The sequence below is a fragment of the Psittacula echo genome (assembly GCF_963264785.1).
Source record: "Psittacula echo genome assembly, chromosome: 5".
Taxonomy (NCBI): Eukaryota; Metazoa; Chordata; class Aves; order Psittaciformes; family Psittacidae; genus Psittacula; species Psittacula echo.
In genome coordinates this window covers 55,893,413-55,912,440 of record NC_137739.1, presented here as the reverse complement: position 1 = coordinate 55,912,440, position 19,028 = coordinate 55,893,413, and the positions used below count along the sequence as shown (strand labels likewise).

The window sequence follows — 19,028 nt, the reverse complement described above, 5'->3', positions numbered from 1 at the left end:
TTGTGTGTTTTATCGTTAGGTCAAAAAGTTGAGTGAACTTCCATGCAGCTGGGATGAGAGGCCCAGAAAACCAAGTTACCCGTGACATTATAATAAGCTAGTGGCAGGACTTTGGTTAACATGAATGTTCCCTATTCCATATCCTAAATGGTAACTGGAATGAAAAGTCAAATTGTCTTATTATGGTTGAGGCAGAATGGAAACGAAGCTCATCTTTTTGGGGGAACTGGTGGCAATTTAAAGAATGTCTTAAATAGGTTGTTGTTGTTATTGTTGCTGTTCTTAATATTGTAAAATATCACAGGTGTGCATCCATACCAAAGTGCTACATTTTACACTCACTTTTCTGCTTGTACTGAAGAACGGTGACTTAGGTAAAAACATAGGACCTATTTATCTATCAGAAGCAACAGGCACAAATGCATACATACTGTTGTATCATGCATACAGCAAACCCATAGTGTAGCTGCAGAGTGTAATTTCATGCTGGCTGCTCATTTTGAGAAGCACTTTTATTCATTAGCTCAGTGGGAAGAAAATGGGAAGAAAACCCTTTAATTTCTGAACTCTGAGAATGTATGCTCATTTTGGAAAACACCTTATTACCACTGCAGCTATCTCCACCAGGAAGAGCTGGGATTGAAATAGCACGGTAAGATGTAAGCTTCTGGAGAGTGTCTTGGCAGATCCTGAGATTAGGAAAATAGTGGTCAAAGGTGCCATGTCCTGACAGAGGATGGGGACAGCTTCAACAAGTTAAAAGAAATGTTTTTCTGTATGCTAACGTATGTCCCTAGATCACTGCTTCTCTGAGAGATTCTTAAAGACATCCAAGGACTGGCAGATTCTTTCCCCCTGGGTAACCCAAAAAGTCTCTTTGCTGAACGCATCCTGGGCAAAAATGTCACCTACATACCCTTTATGGTGTCTTCACCAAATCCCCATGTGCTTTTGTGTTAACAGCAAATGTGCAGACAAATATGTAGAGACAAAGTGCAGAAGAGCTCTTCTTCAGTGTTCATTCCCTCCCCTACTGTATTCTTCTCTAGAGCAAAGGGTATGGGGACAGAAAGGCTAAAAGTGAGAACAAGAGTGAGAGGGAACAAATGGCAGAAGGTAAGTGGAGAGAAGAAATGCAGCCTGAAAGCTTAGAGAGGGAAGGTTTTAAAAAATCACTGCAACATGTGGGCTAAGTTTGTGGGGTTTTTTTTTAAGTCATTATGTTGGAATGAGAGCAATACAATCATTGCTGTAATTCCTTTTCTGTTTCTTACTGCATTCCTTTTCTGTGTTCAGCTGTCTATTTCTTTGTTAATTCTGGCCAGACTCTTGAGCATTTTAGCCAAGTCTTCTGATTATCTTTCTTGCCCAGAATATGAAAATGCCTTTGTTGAGCCTGCAAACTGTTGTGCAGACTGTAGTTTTCTGTACTTGAAGAGAACTAGGTAACTTCAGAGTAATTAGGTGAAATTTCCTCCCCTCCCCTCTTTTTTTAAAGACAATTCCTCGTCTCTCCAGGAAGATGAAGAGATAGATATGGAGGCTGTTAACTGGCAGCTGAACAACACCTCCATGAATGGGCATTCATCTACCCCAACCACAGTTCGCTTTCCCAGCTGGGTGACTTTTGATGACAATGAAGTCAGTTTTTCACCACCAAACCTTTCTCCCTTGAAAACAGACACCCCACCTGCAGAAACACAGACTCCAGATGTTAACTTTAACCTCACTACATCCTTTAAGAAAAGAGAACGTCCTAAAAGCACCCTGGGGGACCTCTCCAAAATTCAAAAACTCGATCTCTTCTCCTTAACCAAGTTGCCCTCTGTTGAAACACCACCATGGAGTGCTACTAATCCCTTCCTGGATGAATCTCTGCGAGATGTCCAACCTTCACCCATCAACCCATTCAGCTCATTCTTTGAGGAGCAAGACAGGCGTTCCAAAAGCTCCTCTGTCTCCAGTGCTCCAAGCAAAATCCAAAGAGACTCTCTCGTTATTCTTCATCAAGAGTCTGATGTCATCAGTTTCCATGAGGCAAGCAAAAATATAACCCACACAGATGCTGTAGAGCAGCTCAAGCAACTTCAGATTGGAGACCCAGATCATGTGAGCACCCCTACTCTGCCTGATGATGACCCCATGATGCCATATGATCTGGATGCAGCCTTTTTTAATCTGGCACCAGCTCAGCCAAAGGATGGATGGCCAATGATGCTCAGGATCCCAGAGAAGAAGAATATTATGTCATCCAGGCACTGGGGACCAATATATGTCAAGCTGACTGACAGCGGATGTATACAGCTTTATTATGAGAAAGGATTGGAGAAACCTTTCCGGGAATTCAAACTTGAAATCAATCATGAGATTTCAGAGCGCAAACTCCAGAACTATGATGAGAATGGAAGGATACACAGTGTGCGGTTGGACCGCACAACCTACAAGGAGAAAAAGAAGTATCAGCCTAAGCCAGCCATTGCTCACACAGCAGAGAGAGAGCAAATTATCAAACTTGGGACTACAGATTATGAAGACTTCCTTAGCTTCATCAGTGCTGTGCAAGACACACTGATGAACTTGCCAGCCTCATCAACAGATCTGAGCACAGTGGGACTGAACTATCAAGAAGAAGAAATCACAGTTGATGTCAGGGATGAGTTTCATGGCATCTTAGCCAAAGGGGACAGTGTGATTCTTCAGCACAGTGTGCTGACCCATATCTATGTTCTCAGCTTCCTTTCTGGCCTGGCAGAATGCAGACTCGGCCTTAATGATATCCTGATCAAAGGGAATGAAATAGTTGCAAGGCAGGATATTATGCCCACTACTACCACTAAGTGGATTAAATTATACAGCTGTCGGTTCCATTCATGTGTGGACGAAGATGTGTTTAATAACTCCCGTATTATCCTGTTCAACCCCTTGGATGCCTGCCGGTTTGAATTGATGCGATTCAGAACTGTCTTTGCTGAGAAAACTTTGCCTTTTACTCTGAGGACAGCTGCCAGCATCAATGGTGCTGAGGTGGAGGTGCAGAGCTGGCTGATGATGTCCACTGGGTTCTCTTCCAACCGTGACCCTTTAACTCAGGTCCCTTGTGAAAACGTGATGGTCCGCTACCCTGTGCCAAACAAGTGGGTAAAGAACTTCCGCAAGGAGAGCGTCCTGGGGGAGAAATCTTTGAAAGCCAAGGTGAACAAGGGGGCCACTTTTGGATCAACCAGTCTGTCTGGTTCTGAGCCAGTAATGAGAGTAACTTTGGGAACTGCCAAATACGAGCATGCCTTTAATTCCATCGTATGGAGGATAAACCGACTGCCTGACAAAAACTCAGGTAAGTGGTGCATATTGTCTCTGCAGGCCTAAACTAGAAGGAGTTATGTATTTGGGAAGATAAAGAACATGGGGCTTACATGGTGAGGGATAAATCACCTTCTGTAGTATACCAAAAGACATCAGTTAGTTGCGTGAAGCATTTATCTGAACTTTAATTGCAGTAGTTTTATGTATCCTACAAACATTGCTAATGATAAAACAGGTTTAGGTTTTCCAGATTCAAAAATATGCCTTATGCTTTGCTTTTCTGATTACATTATGGGACTTAGGCATCAAACGTCTCTGTGTGCATACTTTTTCAGGTAACTTGCAAAGGCAACATACTATGCCACAGCACTGAATCACAGAACCACGTTAATTGCTGTAGTTCCTCCAGCACATGTGATTTCTTTTCCATGCATTGCCAAGCATACGGGCCAGTGCTATATATTTCAACGCATATACCACAGCTAATGCCTAGAAAGTATCTGGAATGGGGATTATAAGAGGACAGAAAATATTGTGCAACCATTAAAAAAAAAGACATTTCCAAGCACCAGTTTGTGGCTGTGTTTCTGTAACCATTGCAGACAGGTAAATACAGCTTCAACCTGAAGAGTGAATAGCAGCATAAACCCCACAATTCTTTGTATTTCTAGTAACGTTCATAATTAAACATTCAAATATTACGGGCAAACTACTGTTGCCTTTGGCCATCACTGCCAGTCATTCCACTTCCTGCCTTTCATCTGCGGTGTGCAATAAAGCTAGACAACTCAGGTTTACTTTTATTCATAGTGAATTCTACTTCTGAATTTCTCTGATCTAGACTAGCTTTTTACAAACATGGACTTTTTAATATTAATGTATTAATGCTGTAGTAATGCAGCTGGGTGACTGGGAGGGTTTCTGTATTCAGTATTCGCTGAAGGCAAGTTCAGTACCAGATTTGGCACTTTTAAGGACATATGTTTTTCCTGAGTTTAAGCTATAGTGTCAGCAGAACAGTGATCCAAGTCTTCTAGTCTGTTGGACCACATTTCAGCCCAAGGACACCAGCTTACACCACAGGTTACAAATTTGGAGGGATATTTCTAACAAAAGTGAAGGTTCCGTGTTTTCTGTAGTATAGGACATACGAAGAGAGAGCTTGGGAACTCAAGAGAAATACTGCACTGCAAAATTAACCTCAGGCTGTTTATGAGCAGTAACATGCTTGTGAGGAAAATCTCTCTATGCCATCTGCATGCTGTGAAATTGGGCCTTCTGTGGCATCTTCTTCTCCAAAAATCTCAGTATACCATACAGGCATTACAGCTGGGGAAACGAAAGCCCCCAGACTTTAACACAATCACAGAACATGCCAGCAGCAAACCCGGAGAAGAGGCAGAACTCCAGGTTCTACTGCCTCCTACGACGTGATGCTTCCTTACCCATCACTACTTTGAGGGAGATGTTGATCTGTGCCTCTTGTGTGCTTGATCTTGTCTCTCCGAATGTGAGGCTCTATTATATATCCCGGTGTCAGGAGGAAATGCATCACAGACTTAGTGCTGCTGTTGGAGCCCTGCCACAGAGCATCTATCCATCATTGTCACCATGCAGAACTCAGGGCAGTTAGTATTTGTTTACATCCTGAGAGGAAGAGAGTGTCGTCGCCCCTCCGGTCAGGTCAGATGTAATTTCAGGGAAAGGAAGGGCCGTGCAAGCACTGTCTTGGCCAGGACACATGAGTTATGTGAGAGGGAGGGAATCCAAAAATGATGACAGGGCAGGCCAAATGTAGTTTAAATCTGACCTTGCCTCTCAGGGACTGTTTACATTTCTTGATGGCACTTGTCCCATGTTTTTTCTTACTCAAAATACATGGCAAGCAATGAGGGATATAAATGGTACTCAAAAGCACTGATTCCTGATCCTTAGATTTTCCTGATGGACCACATACTCTTCTGACCATGCAATACTAATGTGTGATCTACTCCCAACCTTGTGTATGTATCCAGCCCTACCCACAAGTCATATAATAACTCACCTCCACCTATTTGCAAAAGTCCGCATAAATGATGCTGTTCTCAAGCACTAAGTAGAAAAACATGGCCAGTACCTCATCTACACAAGAGTAGAGCTGGTCCCTCCCAAAGCTCGCTGGTTGCACTCAGATTGTAGTATCCTAGCTCCCAAACTATTTCAGTAGCTTTGCTATCTTATCCAAATGTTTTCTCTTTGTGCTTTCTAATGGGATGGAGCCCTTTGCACTCTCACTTTAGAAACTTGTTATCTGCTCCATCTGTAGCCAAAGTGGCTGCTTATGACTGGACATTTAAAAGCATATGACAAAAGAAGGAGAGTGTGTACTCTGACTGTGATTTAACCTAAGAAAAAGCTATGGACTGGATTCTACTAACCACATTGCTAAAATCCTTTCCAAAATAGCTTATCAATCTTTATTGCCCTTCTCATCTTCACAATTAATGTGATCAAAGCAGTTGATAAAGAAAGCCTATTTACAGGGTCTGCAGAGCTTCAGTTGCAGCTGGCTGGGGTCCACATGTTTGGGTTTTTTTAATCCACCAGCAGAATATTAGGAAAACATCCACCTGGTCTTCAATCATGGGAAAATGCACCTCCAGTGAAGCAGGGATGTAGTCTATGTGCAGAACCTTGGATCTGAATATCTGGACTTTGCTTTACTTTGGCTGTGGATCCAGGCACCTGGTATACTTTCTGAAGTAAATTAAATCCTTTAATCCAAACTTGTTGGGATATCGGAGTCATTTGGAACAGATTCTCTCCAATCACGGTAACCCATGCATATATATGAATTATATTACGAGATCCTTGATTGTCAGAATTAAATGTTAATAGCTTAAGGCAGCAGAAGCTGCAAAGCAAAAGCAGTCTGTTGACTGATTTTACTAAAAACTGTACCTGTCCATTAGAGAAAGAGCTCTGAATGAGCCTGTTGAACAGAGAGTCTACAGAAGTTGTGCCTCATGTGCCTCACTGATGGATACTCATGTGCTGGGTATTTTTCGCTATAGCTTTGGTGAAAGACTTCCTTTGTTAATCACTTCACCTTGTTGCCTACCATGATGTGCTGGTTTAAATGAATAACTTCCATATTTTGTTTGAGTGTTGTGCACGGTCTTTTCTGTTAGTCGGCAAAACTACTGGAAGAAATTAAATTATTGGAAAATTGCATTGTAAGTTGCATTGTGTTATTATTTTTCTTCCTTTTCTCCCCTTTATTTCCCTTCCCCTTTTTTTTGAGCCTGTGAATATCCACCATGTGTGTTAGAAGAGTGGTTGCTAGTTCCATGTGTCCAGTTGAAATTATGAAGAGCTTAAAAGCTCAGATGTCCAAAGCACCCATCACACAGTGTGCTCAAGCCTCGTTAAACACTTCCCAGTGCTACTTTCACATGTGTCCATCCCAAAAGCAGCTGAGCATATACCAGCTCAGGAGTGTAGCAGTGCAAGCTGAACACCTTGTAGCTGGAACAGTGGCTTGCACCAGTGCTGTGTTGCCACTCCTTCAGACTGCTGTGGACCTCCATTGCAATCCAGGCAGCCTGAAGGAGGGAGCAGCCCACTGCAATCTAGAGAAGAAAAGCATAGCAAAGCAGATGAGCAGGAAGGATTGCAATGAGTTTGCTGAGCCTGGCATAGGGTGAGTGAAGAGATACGATCAAATGGGAGGCCTGAGACTGGGAGTTGGTTGCCAGCACTGAGTGCTGAACACAGAAATTTTGAGCCAGGAATGACTCATTTTTAGGCATCTCCATAATGCAGTAGCACAAAGCAGTGGTTACCAGGTACATGCAGCAGCACCCGAGTGTCCCATGGCAGAGGCTGGAGTGTGCTGCCACCACAGGTGTGTCCACCACAGCCAAGCCCAAGAACTGGCCAGAAGCAAAAACCCTGCAGCGCTAGAGGCACAGTGATCTCCCCGGAATCAGTGGGGCTGCTGCTGGCCCATGGTGTGTGGCATCATCTTTGAGGTCTGCTGTGTGCCACTGATTTTACCCAGGGAAAGCGTGCTCCAGGTATAAAAAGCCAGGATGTGCTGTCAGAGGGAGCTCCCAGCTCACTCTATAACCAGAGTCAACATTCTGCTTGGGATAATTAATCCTGATGAAAGTCCTGGTGATATATTTTAATGCTTGCAGAACTCAAGCTTTTATGCCTGTTTGATAACTGTACCCACTCATTCATAACCTGGCTCCAGCTGTGGTGCTGCGTATCAGTGCTGTCTCTGCTGAACTGCATTGCCTCTCCTTGGATTTGTTGCAGGGACTTAAGTTGTTAAACCTTCCACTTGTGAAGAAACTCTGGATCCTTTCAATCAGAAAAGCCCAAAGTGGCTTTGAAGGCTTTCTTTCTCATTTTGTAGACAGAAAGATTAAGATGCAAACCTTAAATGACTCGCTCAAGATGTTAGGGAGTTGGCTGCAGTCAGAAATAAAACCAGTCTAGTTTGACTAGCAGTCCCTGCTTCAATTTTTAAACGTCACTGCTGTCCAGCAAAACACAAGGGGGAAAATAATAACAAAGATTATCATTTACAGATGACAGAGCTAAACATGATTCTTTCTTCACCTTGCCATGGGGTAAAGAATAAACAGTTACTTCCAAGCTATGCATGAACTTGCTTTTTGAACCCAGGAAAGTTATTTAACATTAGCCAGTATATTTTCTTTTGCTAAAAATTAAGATAACAATTTCAAACAAATGTGAACTATCTGTGAAATCCCACCTTTTCTCATTATGAATACAGACATTTCAGAAGGATATGCCACAATGCACTTAACATGTTACATGCACTGGGGGAATCAGAAGAGGGGAAATACCTTTACCCTACTGTGCTTGATTTACGTCTTGTATTTTCACCCACTAAAAGAAAACCAGAGTGATTGGCAATCCTTTTTGCAATTTTGTTTAATTCCTCTGGAAATTCCTACAGCACTCAAACAGGTAAGATACTGTCACTTGGTGTGAACTAGTTCACCCAGGCAGATTCTCGGTTTCTTGCAGTTTCATGGTGTTGCTTCTTCCTAAATGTTTTTTTGTGATCCATCCAACACGACTTTCATGTCCCTTTGCTCTTTTTTCCAGCTTCCGGCCATCCTCACAGCTTCTTCTGTCACTTAGAGCTTGGCTCTGACCGGGAAGTGCCTTCCAGTTTTGTCCGCTATGTAGATGTGGAATTTGACATGCCCACCACTTCTGCCTCCAAAGCCACTGTTCGGTCCATCTCTGTCGAGGACAAGACCAACGTGAGGAAGTGGGTCAACTATTCAGCACACTACAGTTACAAGGTAAAACTGAGTATGTGGCACTCACAAAGTATGTGGTTACTTTGCATACTTAATTGTCTTGAAAACTGTAGGCAGATAAATGCCATGGGCAGATGCAGTGGGAATTTGACACATGCTAGGCTCTGTGCAGTAGCTACCCATGTGCAGCCTATTGATGGTAAAAAAGCAGCAGATTATCCCTCAGCAAAGATGGAATAACCTTGCTTGCAGTTGCTTTGTGGAAAAGCATACTCATGGCTACTGGATATTAGCTGATACAGTAAAAGTGTGAACAGGGAGTTTTTCTGCTCTTCATAGCAGCTACAGTGGGAGTGCTCCAGCACACAAAAGGATCACATTATTTCTCTGCTTAGATATTTCTTCTTCCTGCCTGCCCTAAGGAGAGGAGCAGATGGGAAAATGCACTACATATATACCTGCCAAGAACCTCAGAATGCCAAAATTTGCATGTTAGCTGATCACTCAGTAGAGAAATTGGCATCCTACCTGCTTTCTTTCAGAGCAGAGAGATAGTGAAAAGATTCTCATGGCAAATATTTTTAATGGTAATAGGTTTTTAGTAGTCTTGTAAATTTTCTGGAGAAGATATTTGCTCTTCCTAAGCATTCCTCTGACGAACTGGACATTGGATCATTCCTGAGTTTTCAGAGGTGTTGAAGTTTAGAAAACAAATGTAGATCACCTTGGCCTCATCACAGTACAAATTGGCATCTGTAGCCCAAAGCACCTGAGCCTGAGGATGGCAAGAATGTGCCGATGTCTGGTTTAGTGTTAGGCAGTCCTGCGAGGAGCAGGGAATTGGACTCGATGATCCTTACAGGTCCCTTCCAAGTCAAGATCTTCTATGATTCTGTGATTCTGTGCATTTTGAAGATTAAGCTCTTGCTTTACACATCAGAGTTTAAAATTTAGGCTGGTCGTCTTCTGTCACTTAGGAAGCCACCTGTCCTCTGCAGATTTTGTTCTGGGTTTGAATTCAAAGTACAACTACAGATGGTAGTTAATATAAAATCATGTGAGACCAGTTCTCTGCATCACTTTTTCTCTTCTGGAAAAGATGTCATGACACTGTTGAATTGTAATGCTGTTTGGGTTAGACTTACATACTTAGAGTAAATAAAATCCAGCTTTCCCTCCTCAGTCTATTTCTCTTCAAAGCACTCTCATTTTACCAATAGTTTCTTTATCTTAGTGGAACATGGACTGCCATTAAGGAAGATTTTGTTATTATTGCAATTTCCTTTCTCATTACCAATATTCTCCCCCTTTCTCCTCTGCCAGGTTGAAATAGAGCAGAAAAAAAGCTTGAATGAGGATCTGAAGGGAGAAGATACAGCAGATGTCAATGAATGTGCTACTCAGTGAAGGAAGACCAGTCTGCAAGTCACAAGAGGGGTGGTCAAATTAAAAAACCTGGAAGAAAGAACTTGCAGGGATTTGATATTTTTCTTTTAACAAGTATGCAGTACTACTCTCAAAATAATGCTCCAGAGAGTATTATTTTTCCTTGTGATGATCCGTACTTTGAGAAGAAGCTTGTATGTGGTTTGTTTGGAGTGGACCCATGGAACAATTTAAGTACATATGGGGGATATACAGAATGACTTGTATTACAGTCAAGCCTGCCTTTTCTGCCTCTTCACCATTTAGTTTCTGCACTGAAGTATGGTCTGACAAGCATCACAGTCAAACCAGAAAGCAGTCTTTATCTCACTTACAATCTTGCCCTCCTACATTAAGCCTTTTGTTGTTGTTGTTGTTGTATGCCTGTTGGTTTGGTCATGGGCAGATTCACTTCCTTCTGAACTGCCAAATAAAACCCGGGCAGCATCAAGTGAAAAATGATATAAAATCTTATTTCTGAAGTGATCAACAGAGTGAAAACCCTGAGCACCATTCTGAAGAATCAACAAACTCTGCATCTTAAACATAGTAAACAGTCAAGCACATGAACTACAGACAGAACAGCTAATCATGCAGCTGTTCTTCTATTCACCCCCTGCTGTCTCATCCCCTGAATGACGACATGTCATTGTGCACATTTTCATGGGTCTGCACAAGTTACAAGAAAGTCTCTGCAATTTCTTAAAATTTTTATTTGTTAGTCTGTTCTATTATCTTGACTGAACATGGTAACAGCTGCTAGTAACAGGGAATGTGTCTTATTACAGAGGTAATACAGGAGGGACTTGACTGAGATTAGATCATTCCTGCCTAGAAAGATATTTAAGGGAGAAACACTAGGGTTTGGGGTTTTTTATGTTTTCTGGGGTGGGAAAGGTGGGTGGTTATTGAAAATGTCAGAACAAAATTACTTTAACAATGTTGTTTGCCTTCCTGAAAATCCTTGGAAGTCTGTCCAGCACAATAATCACTTTCATGTTCTATCTTGAACCTACAACAGAAGTTAACTTGTATCTTTATAAACCCCCCACTAACTGGCACCTAAAATCTCTTTTCAAAAATTAATAGCAAGCTTCTATCATGGAGATTTTTTTATCTCCACTTAGCTGAAGGTAACAACAAGTCTTAAAACTTCTTTCTAAATACAAGTGCAGAAGGCAAAATTCTCATTCACATTCATATAAATTTTAGAGAAAACAGTGTTCAAAGTACCCAATTTTTATAGTTGTTTCCCTGGCTTGTGTAATATTTCATGTTGAGGTAATTTTAAATGTAAAAAGAAAAAAAATTATTAAATCATTTATCTTTTGAAAGGTTACTGCTAACTTTAAAATCACACATTCAGAAAGCCTTGGCAATGCCATTTAAAATCATAATGAATGAAAATGCAAGCTTTTTTATAAATTTATAGATTTATTTTACATTTAATATAATAGAAAATTAGTACATTCTCGATTTGCTACTTTCACTGTGACTCCTCTAAAAATCACTACAATGTTAAAATCCCAAATGAAACTTGATTAATTACATTTACCCTAAAACTGGTAGTGGAAGAATTTAAAACAAATTATTATCGAGAACTTATAAATGCCTTTTTATATGCACCTAAATTTCAATCCTAGGTCAACTTAGTGACATATATTTACACAGGTACACCTCTGTAAATGCATAAAGTCTCAGTCCTTCTAGGACTTTATAATAAGCATGTAATATTCTACTGCAGGTAGAATACAGTAGGTCCTACTGAAGCCCAGGGAGCTGCCCAGAGCACACCAGTTAGTACTAAACATTTGCAGCATCTCTCTGTAAATGAAATACCATCAACTTTTATGAACCATTTTGATATCAGTGGAGTAAAATTCCTGATAACTGCAAAGAATTATTTATTAAATGATAACTTTTATAGGTTGTGAAATACCTGAGAGCACAGTGCTGAATTCATGACTAATTCTCAGCTCTGTTACAGGCTGACTGTGGTGGGTTGCATGGCAACTCCTGTGTAAGATTCACTCTTCTTTTCAAAGAACTTCTGGATGTTTTTCCTGTTTTTCACTGTAGCTCCTAGTTTCTGAAAAGGAGCAGTGAGAAATCCAACAAAACCAAGCTGAAGGAGTGCTGAGATGTTGCTGAGGAAGTGCAGGAATGTTTTGTGAAAGAAACGGTCAGGAGATTTCCTACTGTGATCTGCAGGCTTAGTGTCTGAATATTTGCCTATTGCCCCCCAGCCCTTGAAAACACAAATAAGTAATAGCAAATAAACAATGTTGTACTCCTTGAAGAGGAGAGAGAATCAAAGGAATATAATTTTCCCTCTCTGAATTCTTAACCTATTCCATCTTTATCATACTCCAGCCACAGAATATTTCATGTCCCCAAAACTGAAAGATGAACATATCAGAAGCTTCTGGATTTACTTAATTTCTCTACCTTTTCATCACTGATTTATTTTTTTTTAATTCAAAGCTAATAAATGAAAGAAAGAGTATGAGCCTGTCTCTGATCTCTCTCATGTAGTTAGTAGTACAAGAGAAGTATCTCTTCCAGTCCTTCCATGGAGTTATGCAGGCAAAACTGGAAAAGTGTTCTGGTTTATAAAAAAGCTATTTTAATCCATTCTGATCACTGAAGAACATTTTTCTGATGGACCTGCTACTGAATTTTCAAGAGCTTAGGATGAATACCTTGGCCAGAGTTTCAAAAGGTCTTGTTTCTCCTTGAAGCACTGAGGTAGTTTGATTTTTTAAATGAGCACTAACAGCCAAAATCTTTAGAAAACCTAGTGTTGGTATCACCAGGTGTCACCACTGAATTCCTTTTTCAGTCCAGCACCATTACAAGTGCTGAGCATTTGAACACCGGGATCCTAAGTGCCCTTTTTGAGGCTTACACTGTTCTTGCTTGATTAAACAGTGCCAATTTTTCAGTGTTAGATACTGTTACGTATGAACTTTATGTACATGAACCATATACTCTTCATCCATGGAGCTACAGCAGTAATTCGGACAGACTGCTGATGGGAGTGAGGGGAAAAGATCTGAGAGTTTGTCAGTTTTAGAGGAGAAATAATTTAGATACAAGCTATGCTTGTAGTGGGAATGATTTTTTCTTCTTTTTATCTTGAGGAAAAATCTCTTTGAATAGTTTCAGTGTAATGTTCCTTCTGAAAAAGATATCATCACTGTCCTTTGGTGTATTTGAAAGCTTTGTAGTACTCCATGCAGGAAATGTGCCTTCAAGGTAAGCATCCATTTACTCTCTGAAGCTATTCCCACTTTCAGCTTTCTTTCTATTTTTCTTGATGGTTTTGTTTCATTTTTGACTGTGGTGAGACTTGAAGTATTGCAGGGAATTTTGTCTAGAAAAATAAATAGTCTTTGATCACAGGAGGTAAAGATGAACAACACCTCTGGGAAGCTGAGCTTATTTTAGTGAGTGCTTCTTACATTTATTAACTATGGACACCCTCCTAGCAAAGGAAAATGGGCAAATTCAGCTGAGAAATACTGTAACTGATGGTATAATTTTTGTCCTTTATTTTGACTCAAATTTAGTCATCCTATAAAAGAGACAGATATAGTAGTATCATAAGAAACTGCAGAAATAATTTACCTTTTCTGGTGGGTGGCTGGCATATTTACTTGATAGGACTTCCAAGACCTGTTGGTCTACGTGTCCACATGACGTAGTAGCTGCTAAAACTCCCTCTTGATCATTCACCTCCCAGGACAGACAGCAATTGCATAAAAGCAAGAGGAAAGAGTGTATAAAGCTCAGCCTGGAGGTACTTGCTCTGTTGCTTGCATTAAATTCTCAGTAATTTCCTTAGCCCTTGAATGCACACAAGCTAATCAAGCCCTTGACAGGTCATCTCTGTTCCAGAAGATGAAGAATTCTTTTCAGTGACTCTTTGAGCTGTACTCACGTCCAGAACTAGGCAGCACAAGAATTCGTAGCACACAGACATCACTTATGGATGAATTCTTTACCCTGTTCTGCCACTAAAGTTCAATCTACATGATCAGCTGTCTGAGATACAAAATTTTGTGTGGTAACAGGCAAAGCTGTTCCTATTCTTCCTGTTTTATTCAGCCACCCATCCATCCATCCATCCATCCATCCATCTTACGCTCCCTCCATCTCTCTCCTATACTGGCAGTTCATTCTTTGCACTATCAACATTGATTGGTTTGATAATTATTTTGTAACATGTTCCTACGTTTTTGTTTTGTAAAATAAGAAAGTCTATACACTGGCTAACTTTGAAGAAGTGTTTTGTTTTGTTTTACCTTTTTATTTTATCAGGTGAAATGGGATGTCATATTTTGTTTGAACTATGGGAAAACTTAAATAAATGTTAAAATGAAATCTTGTCCACATTTTCACTGTGAAATTGAAGTTGTATGTACTGTATAATCTGATAAGTCAGAAGTCTTAAATTCAGAAGAGGAAAAGGGAATGTTTTGAATCATAGAATCATAGGGTTGAAAGGACCTTAAGATCATCTAGTTCCAACCCCCCTGCCATGGGCAGGGACACCACACACTAAACCATGCCACCCAAGGCTCTGTCCAACCTGGCCTTGACCACTGCCAGGGATGGAGCATTCACAACTTCCCTGGGCAACGATTCCAGTGCCTCACCACCCTCACAGTAAAGAATTTCTTCCTTACATCCAATCTAAACTTCCCCTGTTTAAGTTTGAACCCGTTACCTCTTGTCCTGTCACTACAGTCCCTAGTGAAGAGTCCCTTTCCAGCATCCTTGTAGGCCCCCTTCAGATACTGGAAGGCTGCTATGAGGTCTCCACGCAGCCTTCTCTTCTCCAGGATGAACAGCCCCAACTTTCTCAGCCTGTCTTCATAGGGGAGGTGCTCCAGTGCCCTGATCATCCTCGTGGCCGTCCTCTGGACTTGTTCCAACAGTTCCATGTCCTTTTTATGTTGAGGACACCACAACTGCACACAATACTCCAAGTGAGGTCTCACGAGAGCAGAGTAGAGGGGCAGGATCACCTCCTTCAATCTGCTGGTCACACTCCTCTTGATGCAGCCTAGGATACGGTTGGCTTTCTGGGCTGCGAGCGCACACTGCAGCCGGCTCATGTTCTTTTTCTCATCGATCAACACCCCCAAGTCCTTCTCTGCAGGGCTGCTCTGAATCTCTTCTCTGCCCAACCTGTAGCTGTGCCTGGGATTGCTCCGACCCAAGTGGAGGACCTTGCACTTGGCATGGTTAAACTTCATAAGGTTTCTTCATCTCACAAGCCTGTTGAGGTCCCTCTGGATGGCATCCCTTCCCTCCGGCGTATCAACCGAACCACACAGCTTGGTGTCATCGGCAAACTTGCTGAGGGCGCACTCAATCCCACTGTCCATGTCACTGACAAAGATGCTGAACAAGACCGGTCCCAACACTGATCCCTGAGGGACACCACTCGTTACCGGTCTCCAGGTGGACATTGAGCCATTGACCAGAACTCTTTGCATGTGGCCATCCAGCCAGTTCTTTATCCACTGACTGGTCCACCCATCAAATTGATGTCTCTCCAATTTAGAGACAAGGATGTCGTGTGGGACAGTGTCAAACGCTTTTTACAAGTCCAGTTAGATGACATCAACTGCTCTGCCCCTGTTCATCAGTTCCATAGCCCCATCCTAGAAGGCCACCAAATTGATCAGGCAGGATTTCCCCTTAGTGAAGCCATGCTGGCTGTCAGCCAGCACCTTGTTGTTTTTCATGTGCCTCAGCATGCCTTCCAGGAGAATCTGCTCCAAGAGTTTGCCAGGCACAGAGGTGAGACTGACTGGTCTGTAATTCCCTGGGTAATGGCATAAAGGACGTAATTGGAAGTTATGGTACTAAATAGAGAAAAGAGATTATATCATTTAATCATCCACATTGAATGATAGACTTGCAAAGGAAATGGAGCTTGAGCCGCATAAGAGATGTGGAGCAGTGCTGACATAATATAGATGATCCAGCATTTGAATGAAGCCATCCTGAAACAAAGTGATTGAGAACTGAAGCTTCTCCTCAGTCTCTTCTATTTCTGTTCTCTGACTGCTAAAGCCAGGAATCAGCCAGCAAGAGCAGCATCTTCCTGTGATGAGAACATCTGTATGCAAAGCAAGTGTAAGGATAGGGTCTAAACTATTTACAGAGTCCTCTGCTATGATTCTCTGTGTTATTTCAAACTTGAGTAAGCCACGTATTTCATACAACCTTCCACTTCTCTCACTGCAACCATTTGCAATCTGCTGTTTTTCTCAAAAGCACTCCCTGAATCATACTGAAGAGCTGAGCAGTCTCATTGACCAAAGAAAATCAGATACCCATCATAAGGGCTGCTCAGACTATTGCTCTGAGCTCAGCACATTCTCTGTAGTATGCCTCAGTACAATTGATAGTAAGTCAATCATTTTACAGTATAAGAAAATGGAGGTACGCAGGGAACAATGCTTCATGTTCATTATTCAAGGGTAAGTCAGGTCAGGCAGAAGAAAGAAGGAAGGTTAAATAGATTCAGGGACTGTTACTAATAGCAGTTTATTCCCTATAATTTAGATATTCACTGACATTTGGAAATTATACTATAAATCTGGAAAGGTAGGTTCATATTAACCTTGATAATTAGATAATATGCAAAATTGTGTTAAAAAAAGAGAGTTATAGAAAAAGCTGAAAGTTTGAAATAAGGGTGCTCAAAGTTCCCTGGCAACAGTGTAGTCTTTTGAGACAAGCCAAAATAACACCCTGAAAGAGATGGAAAAGTCAGAGTGCCAGCACAACGTGTACCCAAACAAAAGACATCACTATAGTAAGATAGCATGATTTGGAGAGAAAAAAAAAAAAAAAACAAACCTACAGATTTCTTTCTCTTTTATGTTGCTCTTAGTTGCCACAATTGCCTTTACCATCTAATCTGGACATGTAGTACTTATGAGTAGGACAAAAGCTGCTGAAGGTCAGCTGAGGTAAAGCAAAAGACAGATCAGCAGCTCATTATTTCAGCTTAGGCACAGGTCTGTGTCACAGCAAATGTGTCTGAAACATGAAGCACATCAGTCCCAGAAATACTCCTGTCCTTTTGGTCACAGTAGCAGAAGCCTAACAGCAACTGCCATATGTAAAAAAGCAGATGGAGTGGTACTTAAAATGCCAGGTATGAAAGGTGTCTTTCTCAACCCTGAATAATGGGAAAGCAAAGCCTGATGGGTGACTATACCACTGCCTGCAGCTGCACTGGGGTGCTACAGCAAGTGATAGGACCCCTAGGATTCAGGGGATCCTTTCCTGGTTGAGTTTTCTGTAGTCTTCCAGTTGCTACTGCCCCAGAGTCTGTAGATAAACTGGGCGCAATCAGCTCGGCCTAAAGGGCTTCAGAAGGAAAAGGGTGAATCAAGGGTGAATACAGCTGAAAGTAATTTCCTAAGGTGATAGCCTCTTTCATAAAGGTTTCCCTTATGCAGAATAGAAGAGGAAAGCTCTACTCATCTGCATAGAAGCAAAGAAGATTGCTAGGGTGTGGTCAGTTCAGCAATTGCATTAATACAGACAGTATGCAAATTAAAAAGGAGTGGAATGGGAAAGCCTCATGTCAGTGCACAGATGCAGGCAGAACTGCAGGGGAGTTCTGGCTCCTGGTCGAGAGGAAAAAAAGAAACAAAATTGCAAACAGTTTTCAACTAAGAGATTAGTACAACACAACTGCCACAGCATTTTCTGTCCCACCTTGCTTGGATCAAAACCTTGCCTAAACTGCACTGCGTCACTCAGAAGGCTTTATTTTTTGCTTTCCAAGCAAATAGGTATAGGTACCCTTTTCCCAGGACGAAATAATGTCCCTGGCAGTCAGGAAGTGACAGCTGGTGCAAGAGGAACAACCAGGGGAGCACAGGTGGCAAAATAGGATATGCTGAAGTTACAAATCTCAACAGTGAAAAATATGTGTTAATACCTCATGAAATCCCATGACAAGTCAAGAACTATGCACAAAATGTGATTTCAGGAGTACTGATCCTGATAATAAAGGAAAAGATAGTAAAAAACATTAGTACAAATATTATGAAAGATTGGAAGGTTTGTGAACAACTGGAATTGGATTTGGAACTGAACCACATTGCCAAAATCAGCTCACAAATTGTACAGGGCAGAGGACCTTAGAGACACAGGATTATGAAAGTGTCAGTTGACTGTGACATGGGTAAGTTGTAATTTGTAGTATGGGTCCTACCTGGAGAAGTGAACTAGAAGATTGGTACAAAAAGGCATTTAGCTGTGTGTTTATGCCCTCTCTATTCACACGAGCTAAGGGACTGTTGCTCTCTAGTGGTCACTGCAAGCTGCCAGGTTTTTGCCTGGACTACTGACCTCCTGCATTGAGCAGACTCAATGAAACCCAAGTCTCACTGGGTTTCAGGACTGAGTGCAGTTCTGCATGCAGAATTTGGCCCATTGCTGACGCCCAGAAAACCATTAGATGTCAAAACTACGTGTAAGAGTTGACTATCTCAATTGAGTCCATCTTTAGCTGAGGAAAGGCCAACAAGTCAATTTTTCAGTGGTGTTGACTGCTCTTTTAACTTAAGTAGTGCTTACCTGTCTGCACAGTCATACACAGAATCAGTTTAAATTTATGCCCATAAAGCACTTCGAATACCTCCAACAGAAAGTTCTTTTTTTTTTTTTTTTAATATACAGTAGTTAAAAGTTATCCTTTTACAGCCTTTGAAGTAAATGCCTTGTTTACATCATGGAGACAGTTTTCCTTCCCAGCATCCACAAACAGCACATGAAAATCAGTTTCAATCTGTCCTCAAATCATTTCTTACTTAAATTTTAGATTTAAGAAAAAGATGTATTAGTTACTAATTTTAAGCTTAAATTAATCATTTAACATTTCTTATGCATTATGAACCCACTTTTACAGAACTTACAGCCAACAGTCATAGAAGTGCCTCAATTTTGAGTGGACAATTTTAGCACAAAACC

The 19,028-nt window shown here is 41.3% G+C and overlaps 1 protein-coding gene across 1 annotated transcript in view; it reads left to right on the top strand.

The window, feature by feature from the left end:
• STON2 (stonin 2) overlaps positions 1-9,998 on the top strand; it is a gene marked incomplete at both ends in the record, with an annotated part of 57,160 nt that extends 47,162 nt beyond the window's left edge. The window contains 3 exons of the mRNA XM_080620002.1: positions 1,499-3,334; positions 8,431-8,633; positions 9,915-9,998. Of these exons, the coding sequence (XP_080476128.1) occupies positions 1,499-3,334; positions 8,431-8,633; positions 9,915-9,998 (2,123 nt within the window). The remainder of the gene's footprint in view (positions 1-1,498; positions 3,335-8,430; positions 8,634-9,914) is intronic.
• Positions 9,999-19,028: the final 9,030 nt, after the last annotated feature.